General features: G+C 40.3%; 1 protein-coding gene and 1 long non-coding RNA gene across 3 annotated transcripts; one reads left to right on the top strand and one right to left on the bottom strand.

Annotated features, from left to right (window-relative positions):
* Positions 1-2,782: 2,782 nt before the first annotated feature.
* Positions 2,783-19,187, top strand: LOC310759260 (uncharacterized protein). Its single transcript, XM_083606205.1, has 12 exons — positions 2,783-3,159; positions 4,055-4,188; positions 5,934-6,024; positions 7,385-7,463; positions 7,594-7,708; positions 12,467-12,651; positions 13,531-13,685; positions 14,269-14,431; positions 15,396-15,554; positions 16,665-16,832; positions 18,273-18,775; positions 18,871-19,187. Exons 3-11 carry the CDS (start codon positions 5,936-5,938, stop codon positions 18,471-18,473), a joined length of 1,314 nt encoding a protein of 437 aa, XP_083462331.1. The 5' UTR covers positions 2,783-3,159; positions 4,055-4,188; positions 5,934-5,935; the 3' UTR covers positions 18,474-18,775; positions 18,871-19,187.
* Positions 7,252-21,466, bottom strand: LOC310759264. Of its 2 annotated transcripts, XR_014546291.1 has the most exons (5): positions 21,358-21,466; positions 13,502-13,612; positions 8,549-10,541; positions 8,211-8,383; positions 7,252-7,629 (listed from the first exon to the last, which is right to left on the bottom strand). It is a non-coding gene; the product is annotated as an uncharacterized lncRNA (long non-coding RNA). The 2 variants fall into 2 exon arrangements; XR_014546292.1 differs by lacking the exons at positions 8,549-10,541; positions 21,358-21,466 and having other exon boundaries at positions 8,211-8,288; positions 13,502-13,609.
* Between the last annotated feature and the right edge of the window lie 30 nt (positions 21,467-21,496).

The following is a 21,496-nucleotide window of genomic DNA, read 5'->3' on the forward strand; positions in this document are numbered from 1 at the left end:
CATCTGTGTAGAACTTTGTATTAACTTGACTTTTTCATCCATCCTGGTAAAGGACCAAAACTAAATATGTGAAAACAAGTTTTGCTCATTTAAATAGGAAGCAATTATTTGCTCAGAAAGGGGAAGAGTAAAATAAGGTATGGCGCGGGATGGTTGTGATAAATAATATATTAATTCCCCTCCCTTCCAGAGCTACTTTCATTTCCAATGTGAATATGATACTAAGTTTTAAAATGTAGCTTTTAGATTGAAAAGTACATTCTCAGATTAAACAGTCAATTGAATGGATTTAAAACTGCTTTTTACTGCACTGCTTTAGTCTTGTTACCTTGTTACTTTTATACAATTTATCTGTAATTCTTGTAGCATTTTGACACTTCATAACAAAAAGTTGTTGTGCAAAGTCATTCCCTCTACCTAAATAACCATTTCAATATTTCAAACTAATTTTTTTACCTCTGTGTGAGACTTCAAGCAAACAGATCTACAACTTAGTATGCGATATCTAATTTTTTTAGTACAAAATATACCCCAGTCCTCTCACCAAGCTTATTTCACTGAGGCAATTGTTCATACAATCCAAAGTGAGGATTCTGGCATTACAAAACACAAACTGCTCCTTGTAGCAATGGTTTGGCCATGGACCATTGTACTAGCAGTCTTCTTCCTACAGTGGTACCTTGGGTTACATATGCTTCAGGTTACATACGCTTCAGGTTACAGACTCTGCTAACCCAGAAATAGTACCTCGGGTTAAGAACTTTGCTTCAGGATGAGAACAGAAATCGTGCTCCAGTGGCGCGGCAGCAGCAGGAGGCCCCATTAGCTTCAGGTTAAGAACGGACCTCGGAAACGAATTAAGTATGTAACCAGAGGTACCACTGTATATAATACACGGCTCAGTTTTAAAAAATATTTGGTTCCTCTCCATTTTCATAAGAAACGCATTTCTGGATTGCATGATAGGTCCATCTAGTCTGGTCTCCAACAGCATTTAGCTTTGCAAGCTCACAGGCAGGGCTTGAACATCATGGTCATTTCTTGTTGGTTGTCCCAGGTAATACAACATTTGTAAATGGAGGTTCCATTTACCTATTTATGGTTGATATCAGTGGAACAGCCATTTGATCTTGAAAACAATGTTTTGTTTGTGGTGTTTTAGATTAAAGTTTCAAAGTACTTAAGTAGCAATACGTTTCTTATACACGTTATATCTGTGTAGGAGCTTGGCAAACAACAACAAAAAACCCAGTAGCATACTCAAGGCAATATTTTCCCAGCACCTTCCTAAACAACTAGGCTGCTAATGTTCATTTTGTACATCATGTTGGCTTTAACTTGCATCAAAAACACTTTGTAACATATGCCTGGCCTTGTTAAGCGAGTGCCTTTTGTTTCAAGATGGCCTAAACACTGTCTTTTGTTGTCTTTTGTTGGTGCAGAATGTACTAGTACTGTTTAAATATGTCCTGGCACATGGATCTAATATCGTCATTAGATAATACACGGGTTGTATGTGCACATGTATACAAAACTTAGAACACAAGGAATAGCATTCTCTTGCTGTATGTCCTGCTGGACAGGACCTTTTGAAATTAAATGAAGTTTCAACTGTTTTGAAAATTGGTTACCTTGCTGCTGATAATTTATGATTGTTATGTACTACAGTTCCACTCTGAAAACCTCTTTATGATAAGCAGTTTCAGAATAAAGTGTTGCCACATGAAGATCAGAAGCTGCTGGTAAAATTGATAATCCAATGCTTGAGAATGCATTCCATTTAATGTTTTTATTAACGGTGGTTTGTGATAAAGATGAAAGGAAATGGGACCATAATGACACTAGAAATTGTGTAAAAAAGAATAAAATATGAATTTGACCCAAAAACTGTAATCTTCTGGGTGTTTAGTGTCTAGAGTTTGCAAATATATTTATAGTGGATTTTTTTTTTATTTGCACGCTATTGGATTAAGGTATCTCCTAGAAAACATTGAGCTAATAAAGTTTTGAAGAAAAAAAAGATATTGCCTTGATTTTTCATTGGGTTAATTTTATTATAGCAGTATTACTCTATATATTGTAAGCCACCTGATGGACTTGCCTGGAAAAAAACAGCATATAAATATGAGCCTGGCTGTAGAATTATAATGTCCTTATAGCTAAGTAGTACTCGGAGGCAGGTGTAAATATTCTCAGGTTTGCTTAGATCTCCTGCCCTAAACCAAGCACTGTTCTAATCCTTTTTCTGCAGCACCTAGTAAGCATCGCCTACGAGTTAATCATAATTCTTAGTTATTTTCCATCCCGCCAGGAGACCCCCAGGGCACGTTGCAATCTGCACTTGTCCACCTGTAGAAGGAATGACCGGGTGAGATGTGCAGCCCTCGCTTTTCCGCAGCTAGCTTCCCATACAAGAATTTGCCGAGAGAGCTTTAACTTTTCCTAAGAAATCTTTTCGTTGGGAGAATTTCCACGTTTGTTCTGAAAAGTGAAAGCTTGGGACTCGGAGCAGGGCTTCGCTTAAGCCAGGGCTTGGGCGTTGGAAAGCCCTGCCCGATGATCCAGATGGAAGGGAGCGGTTTCCAGACAGGCTCGGAGCGAACCCACCAGCTGGCCTTTCGCCTGCAAGAAGCGTAAGGGGAAAGCCTCGCAGCTGGCGTTCCCATGGCTCGCAGCTGCTTAGAGCAAGACGCGCCAATCAGATGCGTCGCATTCCTCCAATCCGCGCCGCTGCTTCCCAAATGCGAGCCCGCCCCTAGGAAGCGCCGCTTGGCGGAGCTGTTTCCGGTGCTTGGGTCGCCATGGCTACCGGGACCGCCGCTCATGCTAGGAGATTGCGAGACTGTTCCTCCCGGGGCGCTTTCCTTTTTGGGGAGCCCTCGGCTGAAGGGAAGGGAAAGCCCTTCGCTGTTTGATAGGCAGCCGGTGGGGGCGGGGGCAGATCCTACTCTCCCTTGAAACCCGGAATTTGGAGCGCCGAGGGAAGTTTTTTGTTTAGTTCTAGTTTCACGTTGCAACCTTTGCAAACCGCTTTTGCACAAACTCTTGTTACTCGCTTGTTACTCTTCTTGCAGTGCTGGAATAAGCAGCTGCGCCGTGAACTCCCTGATGCCACCTGCCTGAAAAGGGTAACGGATTTTTAGGACATGAATCGCCATGGTAAAATACAACCGTGCTTCTAACGGTTATAAAACTGCCCGGTTATATTAGCAATCTTAATATTTTCCTCTGTGTTTTTTTTAATTACACCCCCAATAAATACATCCTTGTGATTATCCTTGCTGTAATTATGATTAAAATATAAGTGTTTTAAAAAGCATTTCCGCGCATGTGTGTGTGTGTGTATATATATATATATATATATACACACACACATATATATATGTATATGTATATACATATATATGCGTTAGTTTTTTAAAATGTAGAATGGGAAAGGAAGCAATTTTCAGTGATTATCCCTCCCCACTGTATCTTCGGCTGCACCCCCGTTCCACTTTGCTTTGGAGGGAATCTTAACCCTCTAGACAAGATGAGGACTTCAAAGGGTGACTCTCAAAAAATCACTGCCATTCCGGCTCCACTAATGGAAGACTTGCTGTGAGTTGAACACTTGGAGACATACCAATAGATGGATGGATAGAAAAAGAGACAGATAGATAGAAAGATAGATAGAAAGACTTTTATCCAATCAGCAGCACTTTGGGACCTGGGATCAAATAAATACAGCCTTCCAGATCTCTTTATCTGGTCCCTGGGACTCTTCCCAAGCCACACGCCTTCTCAGACCACAGCTCCCACAAGGGCACAGTTTTATCACTAGCATTGGGCCCCCAGAACGTTGCCTATGAAGAAATGTGGCCTCTAGGTCGAGTCGTTTCCCCACCCTGGACTTGACCAATGGAAAACTATGTACTGCGCAATTCTGTTATCAGTTTCCTGGGTGTAAGCCAGTGGAACTTGCTCAGTAGCCTTGTACAGGATTGCACTTGTAGGTCTTTTAGTGTTGCAATTTTTATTTTTTTATTTGCTGAAATTTTATCCTGCTTTTCAGACCATTATTGCCTCCCATAGTGGCTTACATCAATACAAAGGAGAAACAGACCCTGTCATCAGACTTACAATTTAAAAAGTCAAGACACCGAAGGAAAGAGGAGTGGTGGAAAAAGGAAGACAAGGGACAAAGCAGTGAGCTACAATCATTTATATTCAGTTCATGCCAGGCTGATCTCCCCTTGCTTGTGTACTTGCCTGAACAGCTGGTGAAATTCACCATCATGCAAGCATTTCCCCTTCCCCCTTGTGCTGTTCTGGGGGTTCTCCTGAGCAGATTTGGGCAAGGTGTGGGAGTCAGGTTGCACTTGGGGGACTGGCTTCCACTAGCTCAACAACTTAGGTGAATCTGGCCCACTGACTCTTGTTCCTTGGCCAATGGTTGGAGCCAAAGTGTCATTTCCTTTGCTTCTGCCATCCCAGGGCAACTGTCAGCTGAAGCAAAGTGCTTGCTTGCTTCCTTCCTACATTCCTTCCTTCCTGAAAGAGCAATCTTCCTTCAGCTGCTCCTTCTCTGGCAAATAGATGGGACCAGGTTGATCTTCCCCTTGCCTTGGTGCAACTTTCCAGTGGCGCTATGTCCATTGGCTGGTGGCAGAAGCCAGAGAGTATTTCCCTTCTACTTTCAGATAATTTGAGATAATGTGGAAGGTGTTTCACTCTTTCTTCAGTTTATTATTAGTATTATTATTATTAAAATGATTTGGGGGGGTGGTTGGCTTCACACTAATTTCAGCTTGCTTTTATGAGGTGAGAGGATCTGTAGTAATAAAGAGGCCAGGTGGCGCTGGAAACTGCTTTCTGAAACAACCACTAATTCAGTGCAGCTTTCCAATAAGGCCAACTGTCTAATGTATTAAAGTATTTCTGTTGTTCCCTTTCCCTCCCTCCCCTCCAATTCTGTAATAACCTGAACAAAGAGTACCTTATATACCCATAGAACAGCTATGCTTTTATAGACTCCCTCTGTAACACTTTGTTGTTTAATACTCTGCATTGACTTTATTCTGACTTAACCCCTAATGTGCTGTTCTGCTTCATTTCCAGCTTTGAGGTAAAAAGAACTATGGAAGGATAGCTATCAGCATACATATTTATGCACATATATGCCTATATGTCTTTGAGCCTATAAACACTACATTGGTGTAAAGCTTATTGATTATATATTTTTTTTCATGTAGAAGTGAAATATAAGGAGGATTATCATACATTTTTAGATCACTCAGGGTCTTAAGTCTAGATATGCAGTAGTGCACATTCTCAGTTTGTAGCTAGGTTCCTTTAAAACCTGTTTGTGAAATATTTAGATTTAGATGATCAAAGCAATAAAATCAGATTACATCTAAATACTTGAGCTTAATTTAGCTGGGCTTTGTTAGTATATTCATTGTAGAACACTACAGGATATTTGGAGAATAGTTCAAATATTTTCTTCAAATCAAAAACCTGTCTAGTTAATCTGTCAGGTATCATTTATATCCTTTACATACAGTGCACAGTGTTTTTGAACAATAGGGTTATATCTCTCAGTCTTGATAACTTGAACTACAATAGTATGAGATGATGTAGTTGGAAAAGTGGATCAGTTAATTTCTTGAGGCAGTGTGAGCTCTGATGTGCACAAAGTTCTCCTCTTTGTGAGAATTTTCTTATTGATTTAAACAGAGGTCAAAGGGAATGAAAGGGAAACTTAGCAGAATGCATCATAGGTCATGTTCGTCATTTCATCAAAGTAGCTGTTGGAGAAGTTAGACATAAAATGTTAAATATGACTGTTGAAAGCAGATTGTTTCATAAGAATATTTTTTAAAAAAAAATGCATAATAATGATTTTATTCTTCTTGATAATACTAAATGAAAATTATTTTGTTTGGTTTTAGAAATGGAGAATTCATCTTCAAGCATAGAATCTGAATACATCAAGAACCTCCAACAGCAAATTTACTTCCTTGAACTGGAAGCTAATTTTCTATATCCTCTACCATTAACTAAAAGCCAATCTATTAAATAATCACAGGAATGGAATACAGGAGTCCCCACCCCCACGACATACACAAGGGTTACGTTCCTGGACTCCGCATGAATACATTAAATCACGTAAAATAGGGACGGCACTATTGAGAGAGGCTGGAAAGTGGCTCTCCCTCAGCAGGTCCCCACATGCCTTCCCCAGGTGGCGAGGTGCCTTTGCACATGCATGCCCTGCCTGCTTCTGGTGACCAGAAAGCTAAGCTGGGGATCAGTGGCTGGGTGGCTCCAAGTGCCCAGAGCCACTGTGGGGCCTGTTGGTGCTCTCCCTGTTAGTCTTGAAAGTTACTGGAGATGGTTTCTTTTTATCTAGTTTCTCCCCCATCCCCAAGAAATAATGTTGCTGCCTGCTTGTGGGGTGGTGAGGGAGACGGCGATGATGATTGGAGGGCAGGCAACTCTTGGATCCTACTCAAGGAACAAAATTGACACGAACAAGGGAGAGAGGGAAGGGCAGGTAGGTAGAGCTGCAGAGTTATGCAGAGCTAAGGAGCGTACGTGAGTTGGGGCAGAGAGACACTCGTAGTGGCCATGCAAATTGTATTTACTGTATTTTTCGCCCTACAGGACGCACCGTCCCATAAGGCGCACCTAGTTTTTTGGGGGGGAAATAAAGGGAAAAAAATTATTTCCCCCCCAGGCGCGGGGCTGGGGAGGCCCGAGCTTCCCCCGACCCCAGCCCCCAAACAGGCAGCTCTCTGCAAGCCGTGGGAGCCCAGCGCTGGCTCCCGCTGCTTGTTGAGAGGTCGCGAAGCCTGAACGCGCTGAGCTCAGCGCGCGCAGGCTTCGGCATGCAGGCAACTCTCCGCAAGCAGCAGGAGCGCTCCCGCTGCTTGCGGAGAGGTCCGCGAAGCCTGGAGAGCGAGAGGGGTCGGTGCGCACCGATCCCTCTCGCTCTCCAGGCTTCAGCGAAAGCCTGCATTCGCCCCATAGGACGCACACACATTTCCCCTTCATTTTTGGAGGGGAAAAAGTGCGTCCTATAGGGCGAAAAATACAGCTCTTCTGTGCCACTCTTCAACTCTTCTGTGCCATTTTTGCCTATTTCCTGCTTCAAATCATTTACTTGTTTATTTTGTGGTGACACACACAAACCTTGTTGCGGGTGTATAGAATTCATATAAGTCGTGGTGGGGTGCCTGTATTGAAAAGAAACACTTGAAAAGGAATATTGGGATAAATTATTTTATTTTTATGGTAGCTGAATGAAAGCAGCTTGACAATTTTCTATTTTAAAATTCAACAGTTTTCTTTTTTAACATTAATTTCAAATTGCATTTTATCCTTAACTTGCTGTCATCACTCGTGATCAGGCTAAAAAACACACCAAACTGCAACCTCTCATTGCATCTGAAACAGAACAAATGCTGCAAAAGCTACAGGTGTTTTTCTTTATTATCTCTCTAATGGCATAACCAGTATTTTCCAGTTGAACATGTAAATCTTGCTCCCTTAGTTAGGCTATCAATGTACTGTAGTAGTAGTAATAATAATAATAAATATCGTTCACAGGAATTACAGTCTTATTCTGATGGCCTTCAGCTGGAGCTAAAGAGAAAAGAAAGTGGTTTGAACATACTGAAGACAGAGAGAGAACATCTTAGTAACCAGATCAACATGGCTGATGGTAATATTTAATTTGGTGTTATTCCTGTGACCAGAGCTTTTTTGGGTGGGTGGGGGTGTTACTCAAGGGTACACAGTACCATCACTCTTTTTTCCTAGAAAAAAAGCACTGGTTAAAAGTGTGGCACTTACTGTAAGAACTTCATGGTGAGTACTGGCACCCTTTTATCTAGAAAAAAAAGCACTGCCTGTGACTGACATGCAGTCCTGGTGTCTTCTTTCACCACAGCCCTCAACATTTTTATTTTTTATACAGTAAACAGTGGGAAATTCTGGAGGCTTTTAGCTTCTGAACACTATGAGTAAGGAAAGCCCTTGGCTTAATGAGTTGGCAGTTGTGGGAGAAAGGACTGTTGGTAGACATAACACTAAGATACATATTCTATAAACAGAGCAAGCCTAAATTCATTTTCCAGAGACCAAGTGCATCTCCCAGTGCGTTTCCGAACACAATTCAAAGTGGTGGTGCTGACCAAGTCTTAAATGGCCTTGGTCCAGTATACCTGAAGGAACGTCTCCACCCCCATCGCTCAGCCCAGACACTGAGGTCCTCCTCTGAGGGTCTTCCGCTGGTTCCCTCACTGCAAGAAGTGACGACATCTGAAGGCAGCCCTGTATCAGATATTTTATATATTCTGAAAGCCACCCAGAGGGAGTTGCCGCCGGGCGCGCAAGGCTTGCGGATAGCAGCCTGTTCTGGGGGCTGGGGTCGGGGAAAGCTCGGGCTTCCCCCGCCCCAGCCCCGCGGCTGGGGGGGGGGGATAATTTTTTTTTATTCATTTCCCCCCCAAAAAACGAGGTGCGTCCTATGGGCCAGTGTGCCCTATAGGGCAAAAAATACGGTAATAAAATTATTATTATTATTGTTATTATTTATTTAGGTAACATTTAAGATAAAAGGGAAATATGATGTTAAAAAGTAAATAATCCAAATAGCCAATATCATTGAAGGCTGCAATTTTGATGAAGACAAACTGCTACTATTCCTATTTAAATGACCTTGGCAGAGGAAGAATGGAACATGGGCATCTCAGATATAAACACAAAACCGACTGGGTTTCGGGTAATCTGGAACTATGCTGGATACATAATTTCCTTGTTAAACCAAACCTTTTTAAACCACTGGACCTTTACTAGTTCTGAAGAGCCAAGTGGTGCTTGATATTGATAAATCATTACACAGACAGTGAAAGAAGCAAGATGTTTAATAGGGAGCATGTGTAAATATAGATAGAAATGCTGCATTTTTGAAGAGTGAGGTTCAGAGTTCAGACTCCCTCCCATCCAGTGCCATTCTTTTAAAAAAGAATACTGCCACCACGTGGTGAAAGTGTGTATTACTACTTCAAATTATGCCTTCAGGATAAGTATAGTTTCCAGTGATGGAGTTTATTGATTATCCTTTCTGTAATGTAATTGTATTTTTGCATTCTTTAATTCTGTATTCTGCTGCCAATGGAAGGCTGTTTTCATGCCTAATTGTAGCTTGGGGGACGGGATCTTTGTAAAGAATGCAGCTGGAGAGGGAAGAGCTAGGCTTTCCTTCCCTAGTTACAATTTCCATGAAGTTTACCTTCCCTTTGACAATTTTGCTTTAAAAGTTGTCTCTTTCTCAAGTTCATTGAGATAGTAAAGTTTATTTATTTATAAAACATTTATATACGGCTATAGTGTGTGTGTGTGTGTGTGTGTGTGTGTGTGTGTGTGTGTAATCAGAGTGGTTTACGACAATTATACATGAAATCATACAGTAAAAAAATGTATAAATTTCCAAAATTGGAGATCAACTATTACAGAAGTGTATTTTCTTAATTGTCAGCATAAGCTTGGCAGCATAGAAAAGCTCAACATTAGTCCCTACAGAAGTGTTGTAGGCCACTCCATAAGCATACAACATCATGACTTATAATGAGCATGTTTTGACTACAGCCTTGAATGAAAAACAAGTAATCTCCACAAACACAAGAATTTCGTGAACTAGGAGATGTTTGCATTCTTGAATTTAATGTGTAATTCTGAATTTATCTGCCTTTTAAATACTCTCTTTGCTTTTTTATTTCTCTTTCTAAAAAGCAGCATGTAGCATGTTTTGCTCAAGAAGTCTTGGGATTTCTTCTTGTTTTCCATTTTTAATACTACTGTTTAATATTGTAGTTTTAATATCATCTTACTGCTTGTTCAAATATCTTTTTACACACTCAAAACCAGTGTTTTTCTTAAAAAATTGTTAGGGGTACTCTCATTTTCCTACTCATATTGAAATACTGCCTCTCAATGAGGCCAAACTTAGATTCACAAAATGTTTAGGGGTAGGCGTACCACTGTGTCCCCCCCCCCAAAAAAAAAGCACTGCTGAAAACCAGAGTTTTATTTATTACATTTTCCTTTTGGTTTACATTCCCTTCTCCCCACCTTCTGCACTATTAACTTTGATACATGTTTGAGTGGTTCCTGCAGCTCCTCCTGCCTAAGGCACTTCTTTTGACCTTTTCACTTTACATCCATTATCCAGTTGAGCACATCAGTTTGTATGATTTTAAGTGTCACACTATTTTGATGATGTATACATTTCTTCATTGTATCTCCTTTCTTGAAATCATCTCTATCTAAAGGCAGTTTCGGATAAATGGCTTTTCTTTCTGAAGCATAACATTTAGAATATGAATGCAAAATGCTGTGTTCTAACTGTCCAGTAATTCAATTCAGCCCTTAGTTTGAATATCAACCTTGAAATTCCTCTGCTTTTGAAATTTAGATCTTTGAGCTGGAAAAAGTAGGTCTCTAGCTCAAAAATGTCATGACTGATGTTGACTCTAATGCAAATTATCGTCCCCCTGGAAACACAAAAGTAACACAGAAGAATGGTGTGGTTTTTTAACTTCTTTTTACGATCTATAATATTATATGCAGTTGACATTCTGTATTATTATTTACAATCCTCCACCACTGGTCTCCTGCTTCCAAGCAGCCTCCTCGTTGGCACTGTTTTCTTTCTTTGCCTACAGGGCGGATACCTAAACAAACAACTTGAATTTTTTCCCAGCTTAGCTTTTTCTCCTTTGACAGAACTACTAGCCCCATGCATTGCTGATACACCATCTACCCCTTCACTTAATCTCTTAACTGTTGTTGTATTTACCTGAGTTTGGATCATTTCTGTAAAATATATTTTATTAAACTGTGTCAGTGGCTGGCTTTAGCTGGCTGCCTTTGCTCTTCTGTTCTGTTTTTTTGTAATACTGATCACACCTGTATGCATTCAGCCTTTCTTTAACAAGGAGTATCTGTATGATAATGATGAAGACTTTTATGAGAAGTAGGCCTATAAAAAGGGGAGCAGGAATAGAGTGGTGTGATTTTTTTTCAATGATGTGGGCTTTGGGAACAGTATCTCGAGAATTATACAAGTTACGATTCATGAAAATATAGTTATTTGACTGTAAGCTTTGTATAAAGCTTTGAACGTCAATTTGTGCAAGCATGCAAGCTTCGACAGATGTCACTTTTTTGCTCACTTTTAATGAATTTCATAACCATCTCCACTCTGGACATTATAGTAATGTAGATCTGCATTCTGTGACAGGAATAGAAGCTTTTAAGGTCTCCCTAAGGAGCACATATGGTAACGTGCAATACATTTAATGAATGTTTGCCATGAGTAGATCAGGCAGACTATTCACAAAAATAAAAAAAATAAAAACAACACATGAGAAAGCCATTTCCCATTCCTGGGGAAATGACGTTGCGGGCTGGGAGCAAGCCCTACCCATGTGCATGGGGCGGGATAGCCCCAGCACCACTGGGGGGTCCTCGGACATGTCATCCCTTGCTGACCAATCTGGACGGTCCGGGGGCCTGGTGCAGGCTATTTAAACTGCCCGCGACTGAGGACTCTTGCCCTTTTCTTCCTGCTTGCTCAGTTCTCCCACCCTCCCTCCCTCAGGTTAGGCTCGTTATCTCTTGACTTTACTATGGACCTCGGTTGGTCGCCTGTCGAAGGGGCCTGGTAGGAATTTTTTCCACTTGGCAAATTGGAACCAGCCATTTGGTTTTTCGCGTACCTCACAGCAAATCATCACAACTTTGTAAGGTTTGGCAGCTAGGCATTGGAGTATTCGGTTGAGGGAGAGGGGAGGTAGTGGCCATCACCTACCCGTCCTAATTCAAGGGTATTCCGTTAAAGGAATCCGAGGGGCATGGTCTCTGTCCAAAGCCCCAGATGGGGGGCTAGGGCCATGGCACGACCCCTAGCGGTGACCCTGAGGGAGTTCCTAGTTGATGTGCGTCAGCAGGGCTCCCCCTACTGGTGGTTAACCCTTCCAAGACTTCCTGTGAAGGGGCAGGAGTCAGATATAGTCGTGTGGTTTCCAACGCCTAAGCCAATACCACTCATATTCTGTAACCAATAAAGTTGTGGCCTTTTTCACCCATTAACCCAAAATACTGTTTCATGTGTCTTTATTCCAACATCCCGGGAGGATTTGGGAGCTTGCCACGCAAAGAAATTGGGCATCCCCACTTCTCATTCTGAGCTCTTCTAAATCCAGCTCTAATGATATGCTTAAAAGAAAGCAGCAATGAAACCTTTGGATTTGGTTTCATTTCAGTTAGTGCTTCCTCAAATGGTGTGTCAATTTGACTATGGAACAATAGTTGGACTTCTGTTTTTAAGTGTTCTATTTTAGGCTTTAGAAATAAATTCCTATTTATGCTAGCAACTGGAATTGGAATTTTACATTCTCCTCCCTTTCTCCTTTAGAGCGTCATTCGAAAGAGAAACAGGCTTTGGTAGAAGAAATCATAGCACCAAAGAGAAAGAAGGAACAAAATGACAGAGAGATCTCTGCAAAAGAGGTAGAGATACTGCGTGCTCAACAGGAACTGGAGCAGCAACAGATGAACCTGTGTAACACAGAACATACTATCCTTGTACTACAAGCAAAGGTAATCTGATTGCTTTGTTTCTAGCAATTACTGCAAATACCAATACAGTGGTACCTCGGGTTAAGTACTTAATTCGTTCCAGAGGTCCGTACTTAACCTGAAACTGTTCTTTACCTGAAGCACCACTTTAGCTAATGGGGCCTCCTGCTGCTGCCGCGCTGCCGGAGCACGATTTCTGTTCTCATCCTGAAGCAAAGTTCTTAACCTGATGCACTATTTCTAGGTTAGCGGAGTCTGTAACCTGAAGCGTATGCAACCTGAAGCGTATGTCACCCGAGGTACCACTGTATGATTATCATTGTAGTCTGGCAGAGGAGGACAGCAGTTAGATATCTCACACCAGAGGTGCATGTATGATTCAGACAACAGTTTAGGAAAAGTGACCCAAAATGTCTTAAATGAGTCAACCAAGCAACCTGCTACAAGGGGAGGTCAAAGCCTCAAGACTGTTACCCAGTCTGGTTTGGGGGATATTACACCACAGTTACTGTTTCAGTCTCGTTGCTGAAAAGAAGGCCAGCTTAGGCATCTTATGATGTTGTTGGTGCCTAGAATTAGTCATCACCATATAAAAACAGATGACTGGCGCTGATAGAGCAGGCCATCTGTTTGGCTGTGTTCATACAAACTCAATAAAGCAAGAAGCCCCCTGTATAAAGCCTTCAGTTGCTTGTGTGTGTGTTTTACTCATGCTATATCTTTGGACTCTTTTTGGTGAAAGGATCCAGAAACTTCATCTGCATACATGATGTTGCTATCTGGGAAACTGCAGAATGGCAACCATTTGTAAGCCCCAAATATTGACACATATTCATGCAACCAGGTTTGAGCTGTGATAAACTATACTTACCTTCTTTCACCTGTTGAAATTAAATCAAGGTTAAGCAACGGTCAGAACAGCAGAAGGCGGTGGAGTTGCAGCTTTCTGAAAAGAGGCAGGAGTTATTGAAAGTTCAATCTGCTGTGAATGAAATGGAAGATAAGATCTTTAAGAAAACAGCAGCGATGCAAGAACAAATCACTCACGAACTACGGTATCAACAAATGAATCTGGCAGATTGTGAAGACTAGTTGAGGTTGCATTGTTTTAAATTCAGCAAATATCCACAAAGTTACAAGACCATCTGCCCACTCATGCCTTTATTCATAATTGATTGCATCCAAGTAGCCTAAAAGAAATAAGAGCCAATTCACTTCCAGCTCTTGACCCAGTCATGAAACATATTGTCTCCCATATGGAGGACCTGCCTTACAGTTTTGAAAACTGCTGTGATTTAGTAATACAGTTTCTGCTGCAGGAAAGAGAAAGTTGTGTCCTTGCAGAACTTCATTTCGTAGCCTGGAATTGGGTACCCCAGCACACAAGGGACCAGGCTTCATCCATGTGTTTGGAGAGCATGCTTATTAGTTGATTATTGCTCTTCTATTATAACCCATTCCTTTATCTGTTTAAGTTTTTCTTTGATTTGATTTGATTATTATTTTTTATTGTGGTGACTTATTTTACTGTGGATTTTAATTGTTGTGAAGCTGTCTTAGGAAGTTAGGTGTTCCTTGAATCAAAAAGCAGGATATAAATGATTGGATAAATAAAATGTGCATACATTTTCTGGTTAGGAATGAGATATCTCTCCTTCATCAACAAATACGTGACAGAGAGCTACTAGCAGAACAGGATCGTTTCTTAAGAAGTAAAATGGTGGGTGATTATACAGCACTGAACAAGGAAAATTCTGCACTGCGTTCCAGGCTCTTGGAACTTACCAGGCAAACAAACATTGTAAGAAAAGAAACAATCTAACCAATTGATATAAACTATTTGCAGAAGATTGTACATAGGAGAGTTCCTGTTTTTCAACAGATTTGTGCGTGGAAGTTACCAAATAATTATTTTTTATAGTTCATTTGCATAAACCAGTAAATAGTTGACGAATAAAGAATCTGTAAATTCCTGAAAGCCACTGATAGAAGTAGGCCAACTGAATATTCATTCTTCCTCTATCTCTCAAGGGGTGAAAATGTTACTACTTTTAAAATACATCTATGTCATGCAAATTAGATTGTGAGATCTGGGTATAAATAATTTCCTTCAGTGTTTAAATAACACTTTGGGAAAATAATAATAATTATATAATATCCCTTGAGTGCTGAGCAAAAGCATAATGTTAGGACAATTCAGACACCAAGAAACAAGGAAAAGAAAATCTGAGTGACCTGTGTTTTCAAGGGTATTACATAGGAAGAGCTGGATACATTTATTCACTGCACCCGATTCTCCCGATTCCAAACAGATTAAAGACACACAGAACTTGTTTGGATTTGAAACTGATTCTTCATTTATCTTCATAGTAGACAAATATGGATGTGTATCCATTGTGAGTTATGCTGGCCAAAAAACAGTCATGTAGCAGACTTGTGCTCTATATTTTTCCTATTACCTGTTTTAACCAATTTCATTTGTACAACTGGTTAGGCACTAAAAGCATGTGCCTCCTGAGTTGTCCTTTGTTATAAGTGCATGCTTTTCCAAACCTTTTGCTGGGAGCTTTCATTAAGGAGGCCAATTAACTAGGAACTGTAGGAAGTTAAAGCCTGTGTAGGCAGACATAGGAAAGGGTCCAGCTACACAACTGAATTATTTGAAGGTTATTACTCCAAATGCCACTGATCAACTGCTGTGCTTTCAAGAACTGTACAAGATATGTAATTTCATGCTTAGTTCACCCTTGTATAACTTAATACAGGAGAAAGCACTCAAGGAGGAGAGCTATACATCACACTCTGCCAGCATTGCTCAGTTTCTTACTTTGAAAGATCGTGAAGAACATCTGCGACAAGAGATCAAGAGGCACCAAGAACTCCTGAAACAGGAAAATAACATCTTCCAGGATCTTGAGGATAAGGTTGTATGATGCTAGAGATTCTCTTAGTGCTTTATAATTCTGAAAATGAGCAATAGGACTCATTTCTTAGCAGGTTCATAGATCAGAACACTAATCTAGGCATAAAGGGATACTGAAGGATTTTTCTTGACTGGGTCAAACTGTCTTCTTCCTTTCTTTCTTTGCCAATCACTTGTGGCCAAGTATGATTGTCTTCCATAAACATGGTCTTAACAGTGTGTTCTTAAGTGACTGTGGTGGCCAATTCTGGATCCACACATTCTTTCACAGTGCGGATATAGGTTTCTGGGCAGGAGTTGATCACGGTGAGGATTTGCCAAACGTGCCTTCCTCTTAGCTCATTTTGTCCCATGTTCGTGCTTCTTCACTTCTATTATGCCTTTGGTAAAGGTTATTATCCAATTGGAGTGCTCGCAGGCCAGTGTTTCCCAATTATCTATGCTTATACTGCATTTTTAAAGATTTGCTTCAAGAGCATCTTTAAACCTCTTTTATGGTGGCACTGGTGGCGCTGTGGTCTAAACCACAGAGTCTAGGGCTTGCCCATCCGAAGGTCGGTGGTTCGAATCCCTGCGATGGGGTGAGCTCCCGTTGCTTGGTCCCTGCTCCTGCCAACCTAGCAGTTCAAAAATATGTCAAAGTGCAAGTAGATAAATAGGTATCACTCTGGCGGGAAGGTAAACGGCATTTCTGTGCACTGCTCTGGTTCGCCAGAAGCAACTTAGTCATGCTGGCCACATGACCCAGAAGCTGTCTACAGACAAACGCCGGCTCCCTTGGCCAGTAAAGCGAGATGAGTGCCGCAACCTCAGAGTCCTCCGCAACTGGACCTAACAGTCATGGGCCCCTTTACCTATTGTCCACCAGTATTTCGCTTTCAATTCTTAAGTTGGAAATAGAGTAGTTGCTTTGGCAGACATCCAAACCACATGACCAGTCCAGCCAAGTTGATGTTGAAGAATCATTGCTTCAAGACTGGTGATATTTTCTTTTTCCAGTACACTGACATTAGTTTCAGAGACAAAACATTTCAGAAACATTTTTATTTTGATACTTTAGTCTTTTATTATCTCTCTTTCTGGTTTATTTATTGTTTGTGGTTTCTAACAGATTAGAATTTTGGGAAAAGGAAACACATCTTTTAAGTTAAGCATTGCAACAATGAGCAGTCAAGTAACTGAAGCAAGAGCCTTGTTGGACAGAGAGGAGCAGGACAATGTTGAACTAAAAAGAGACAAAGTTCTGCTGGTTGATCTTGCATCTAATCTACAGAACCAGGTAAACTCTTTTATCCAGTCTATAATGAAGTTGCAGGTCTGCAAACAAAGCCATTTTGGGCTCAGTTGGAGCCCAAATAGATAATTCCTATGTATATATAAGAACATAAGAAAAGCATATACCTCTGTGAATCCCACAAACAGGACATGAACATATTAATGCTTGCTTGACATCCCCAGCAATTAGTATTCAGAAGTGTACTGCTTGTTACCAGAAGTAATGTAGTCATGATGACAAATATGTAAATCATGTTACTTACTGATAATTTGGGGACATTTGCCATTATGAGCTTTCCTTGACAAACCCTACTTTATTTAATGATGTATGTGGTGGACAATGCATCATCATCATTTGTATAGCACTATCATTGTGTATGGTGCTTTACAGAGTACCAAAGGACCCATACCCCAAGGTGGCTTAGGATGTAATACTTGACATAAATGAAATAACAAAGGGAAGGGAAGGAAGTGAAAGCAGGTGTAAGTGAGGGAAATATGCATTTATATCATTTGTGCATACTTTATGAAGTCTGAGTAATCCTTACATTGTACTCTTATGTGTGTTTATTTGGAAGTAAATCCTATTGAATTCTGTGGAAGTATTCCCAAGAAAGCATGCATAGGTTTGCAGTCTTATTATAAAGCACAAATATAACTACAAACCTAATTTGCTTTTGCTTGTAAACCTAGGGCCAAACTACATATTATGCTTATGCATAGCATGATGCTTAAAAATGTGATTAGCACCAGTCTTTCCTCTTTTAAAAAAAGCAGCTGCAGGGAACCCAGTCTGGATTGCGACCACAACGTGAGGGAATTAACATTTTCCCAATGTACTCAACTGAGCTTGCTATCCATTAGTTTCATCCATTTATAGACCTCTTACTTTTTTCTTTGTAAGTAGGCCTCTTACTATTAATGAATTTCTAAGCAGTTTACAATAAGGAAAACCCAGATACATGATTAAAATATACAGATGTACCATAAGCCCAATTTAAGATGATTTACATTGAAAAATCCAAATACATAAAGACACAATATCCATATCTATAATAACTATATATAACTAAAATTGGAGAAAATTTCTAGGCAGCATGGTACAAATTCCCAGTCAACATAAAGCACACTATTCACAAGCCTTTCCCACAATATTAGTCACACCATCCATTCGAAAAACCACTGCAGCCATTCACCACCTGATACAGTATGTCTGCTTGCAGCACCTTTTGGGCAAAAGGTTGTTTGAGAGGCGATTTTCAGGAAAGAGGAATGGGTTAAGCATCCTCCAGTTGCTGCAGCCCAGATCCACTGTACCATTTCCTAAGCACTTCCTTTTCTTGTTAGGAAAGCGAAGAAAGAGGTATTCAGTGTATTTTTTTAAAAAAATGTTTGCTTAATGTTCCTAAGGAACATCTTTTCTTTCACAATTTTCTTTCTTTAGCTCATTGATAAAGAAAGCAGTCTTCTACAGACTTCCAATAAGATGCTACAGCTGGATGAAGCAATATCAGCGTTAAAAACAAGGCATGTGTTACATCAGTCTCTTGAATCAGAAAAATGGGATAAAATCTCCAAAATGGCAAATTCAATGAAGAAACTCAACAAGTCAATGACAGATGTTGTAGTCAAAATGGGAAAATAGGAATCTGGTATTGTAGATGGGTTTTGATGTCTTAGAATTTTGAACACTGATGAATTTTAAACAACATTTATATGGTGTAATGTGACCTAGAAAAATTATAGTAGAAATTGACTCCCCTACATTTCTACTGTTAGAGGTGTCTGTTGGATCAAAAGTTCTTTCTACAAGCAGAGTGGCACACTTGGTTTCACCTACAATGTTTAGGGTTTTTAATCTGTTTTTGTAGACCATCATATAATTGAATATTTTGTATGTCCATATATATATATATATATATATATATATATATATATATATATAGTGTGTATATATATATATATATATATATATATATATATATATATATATATTGTATGTCCATATATATATATATATATATATATATATATATATATAGTGTGTGTGTGTGTGTGTGTGTGTTACTTTAGTTGTGTGTGACTTGCTCTTCAGGGCATCATATCAGAGCACCTTCCGATGGTAGTCTTAGCATATCTTTGTCGATATGGTCCAACTTAAGCATTTCCTTGGCTGGTTGTTTTATATGGTAATACATTGATCTTTATAATTGATATATATAAAGTGTAAGCACTGATACCTTGCCAGCAAAAAGTTTTGGTAATCTGTGGATGAAAATCCACTGGCTTCTATGACCCTTCTATGTTTATGTTTAAATGTGCCTGTTTAAAAATATGTAAAAAAAACCCCAAAACCACATCTATGGTTTTCAAATGCATCTTCCTATTCCCACATAAATAACAAATCTCTTCTTTATCCCAAGTAGAAATGCAAATTGCAAAGGAGCCGACTTGCCCAAGAAAGCAATTACTGTAATAATTTATATTCCACAATATTTCTGATTCAAAACCAGTTCACAGGCAGATTTCAGGAAGATCGTTACACATGTATAAATTGAAGGATGCCTTAGGCAGCTATATGATCTTTCACACTTTTATCTGTAAGAAACAAAATTAAGATGCAATACGAAGTTTGTAATGTGCAGTGTTACAGACTGCTTTAGGCAGTTGCTTGTTTTAGACGCCGCCACCCCCACCTAAGTAATGGTATGCCTTTTTCCTCCTTTAAATCAAGAAAACTCATGTCACTCTAAACCAAGCGTCAGCAAACTTTTTCAGCAGGGGGCCAGTCCATTGTCCCTCAGACCTTGTGGGAGCCGAAGTATATTTTGAAAAAAATTAATAAATAAACGAATTCCTATGCCCCACAAATAACCCAGAGATGCATTTTATACAAAAGCACACATTCTACTCATGTAAAAACACTGGGCAGGCCCCACAAATAACCCAGAGATGCATTTTAAATAAAAGGGACACATTCTACTCACATAAAAACATGCTGATTCCCGGACCGTCCGGAGGCCGGATTTAGAAGGTGAATGGGCCGGATCCGCCCCCGGGCCTTAGCTTGCCTACCCATGTCTAAACCCTTTCAAGGAAAAGGTCTTAACTATTTGTTCCAAGAGGAATCTGCAATTATGCTAATGATATTCATCCTCTTAAGTGTATGTCCATGTAAATGCCACAATCCAGACAGTGACTTGACATGAACCTAAGTGGGACATATGGCTTGTTTCCCTTGGAAAAAGACACGACATACAGAATACAAAACATATTTTTAAAATGCCACTATCATAAGTGGAGAGTCCAGCTTTACATGTGAAACTAGTTGTGAGCCTTTGGGGATATAATGCTAGTTTTCTCTGCTTTTCTTCATAGCAGGTTCATTGTTATTATGTTCTGAGCTTCATTGTTATTTTTCCCATTTCATCATATATGAGAAATTACAGTTGGAATGTGCTTGCTCAAAGTTACTCAGCCTGAAGCTGATTTAGGATTTGGTTGAGTCCTTTAACAGATAGGACATGTTCATATGTTTGCTTTACACATGGATAAGGGTTGGCTAGGCCTTGGGAAATTTACAGAAATAATTGGTGAATGAGAAAAGTTGTGTGCTATCCTTTACTGATTTACTACATGGATTATTATTACTATTATTAATTAAATTTGTATACTGTCCTTCATCTGTAGATCTCAGGGCACTTCACAGCATAAAAATACAAGGAACACAAAGCAGTAGTTATCCTTACAATGAGAGAGTGGTTAAAGGGATAGTTGCTCATGCAGGTGAGGATCACAGCTGAGCTTGGATCTGAACCTGTCCCAGATTCAAACCCAGCTCTCTGGCCACACCACCACCAATAATAAAAAACTAACAAACAAATAATTTGTACCCTGCCCATCTGGCTGGGTTTCCCCAGCCACTCTGGGCGGCTCACAATAGAATATTAAAAACATGTTAAACATTAAAAACTTCCCTAAACAGGCCAACCACTGAAGTTTCCTCATCTGTGCACTTATGTATTTGCATTTAAACTAACACAGCCACCTTGCAGTCATAACAGTAACAACATCGTTATAAAAACATACTGAAGCAGCAGCAGAAAACAGAAGAAACTGCCCAGCCGATTCCAGACATAAGCAGCAACAGTGACTCTCGGAACTAATCGGGAATCAAGATCCACTGGAGCAAAATTGCCTTCACTAACTTTCTGAAAGTAAAAACTGAGGGGATTTGGTGTGCCTCTTCAGAAAAGGAACTGCAGCTCCTTGCTAGCATGGACTCCCTCCGAGAACTTGAGGCGGGGAGGGGAGTATGAAGCGCAGGACGTGCAGGAACAAAAACAATCTCTCCCTTAATCGGGGTTTTAAAAAGCCATTCTTAGAAAAAAACAGCGCGGCGCTTTCACTTTAACTAGAAAAATGGGGAACCTATAAGCCAGGCTGTTGAGTCATTTTTCACATTTCAGTAGTAGGTAGTACATGCAAAACCATTAGGCGATAGTACATCTGAGGCATTTTAAACGTACGTTTTCCAGCTGAAGCTCGTGCGCGCCTCCACGCCACCTGCCCGCCCCGGCGGAGAGAAACGTGTTGACCACCGCGCAGCTTGTCACGTGTATAAAAAGCGGCCCCGAGGGCGGGCGGGCGGGCGGGCGGGCGCGTGGG

This window comes from Podarcis filfolensis (assembly GCF_964270895.1).
Source record: "Podarcis filfolensis genome assembly, chromosome: 3".
Classification (NCBI taxonomy): Eukaryota; Metazoa; Chordata; class Lepidosauria; order Squamata; family Lacertidae; genus Podarcis; species Podarcis filfolensis.

Bases quoted from the DNA above. Each gene is read 5' to 3' on its own strand.
- LOC310759260 (XM_083606205.1), top strand. From the start codon at position 5,936: ATGGAGAATTCATCTTCAAGCATAGAATCTGAATACATCAAGAACCTC. The intron at 6,025-7,384 runs ATATCCTCTACC...TGCTGTCATCAC, and splicing joins GAACTGGAAGCTAATTTTCT to TCGTGATCAGGCTAAAAAAC. The intron at 12,652-13,530 runs GTAATCTGATTG...AATTAAATCAAG, and splicing joins TCCTTGTACTACAAGCAAAG to GTTAAGCAACGGTCAGAACA.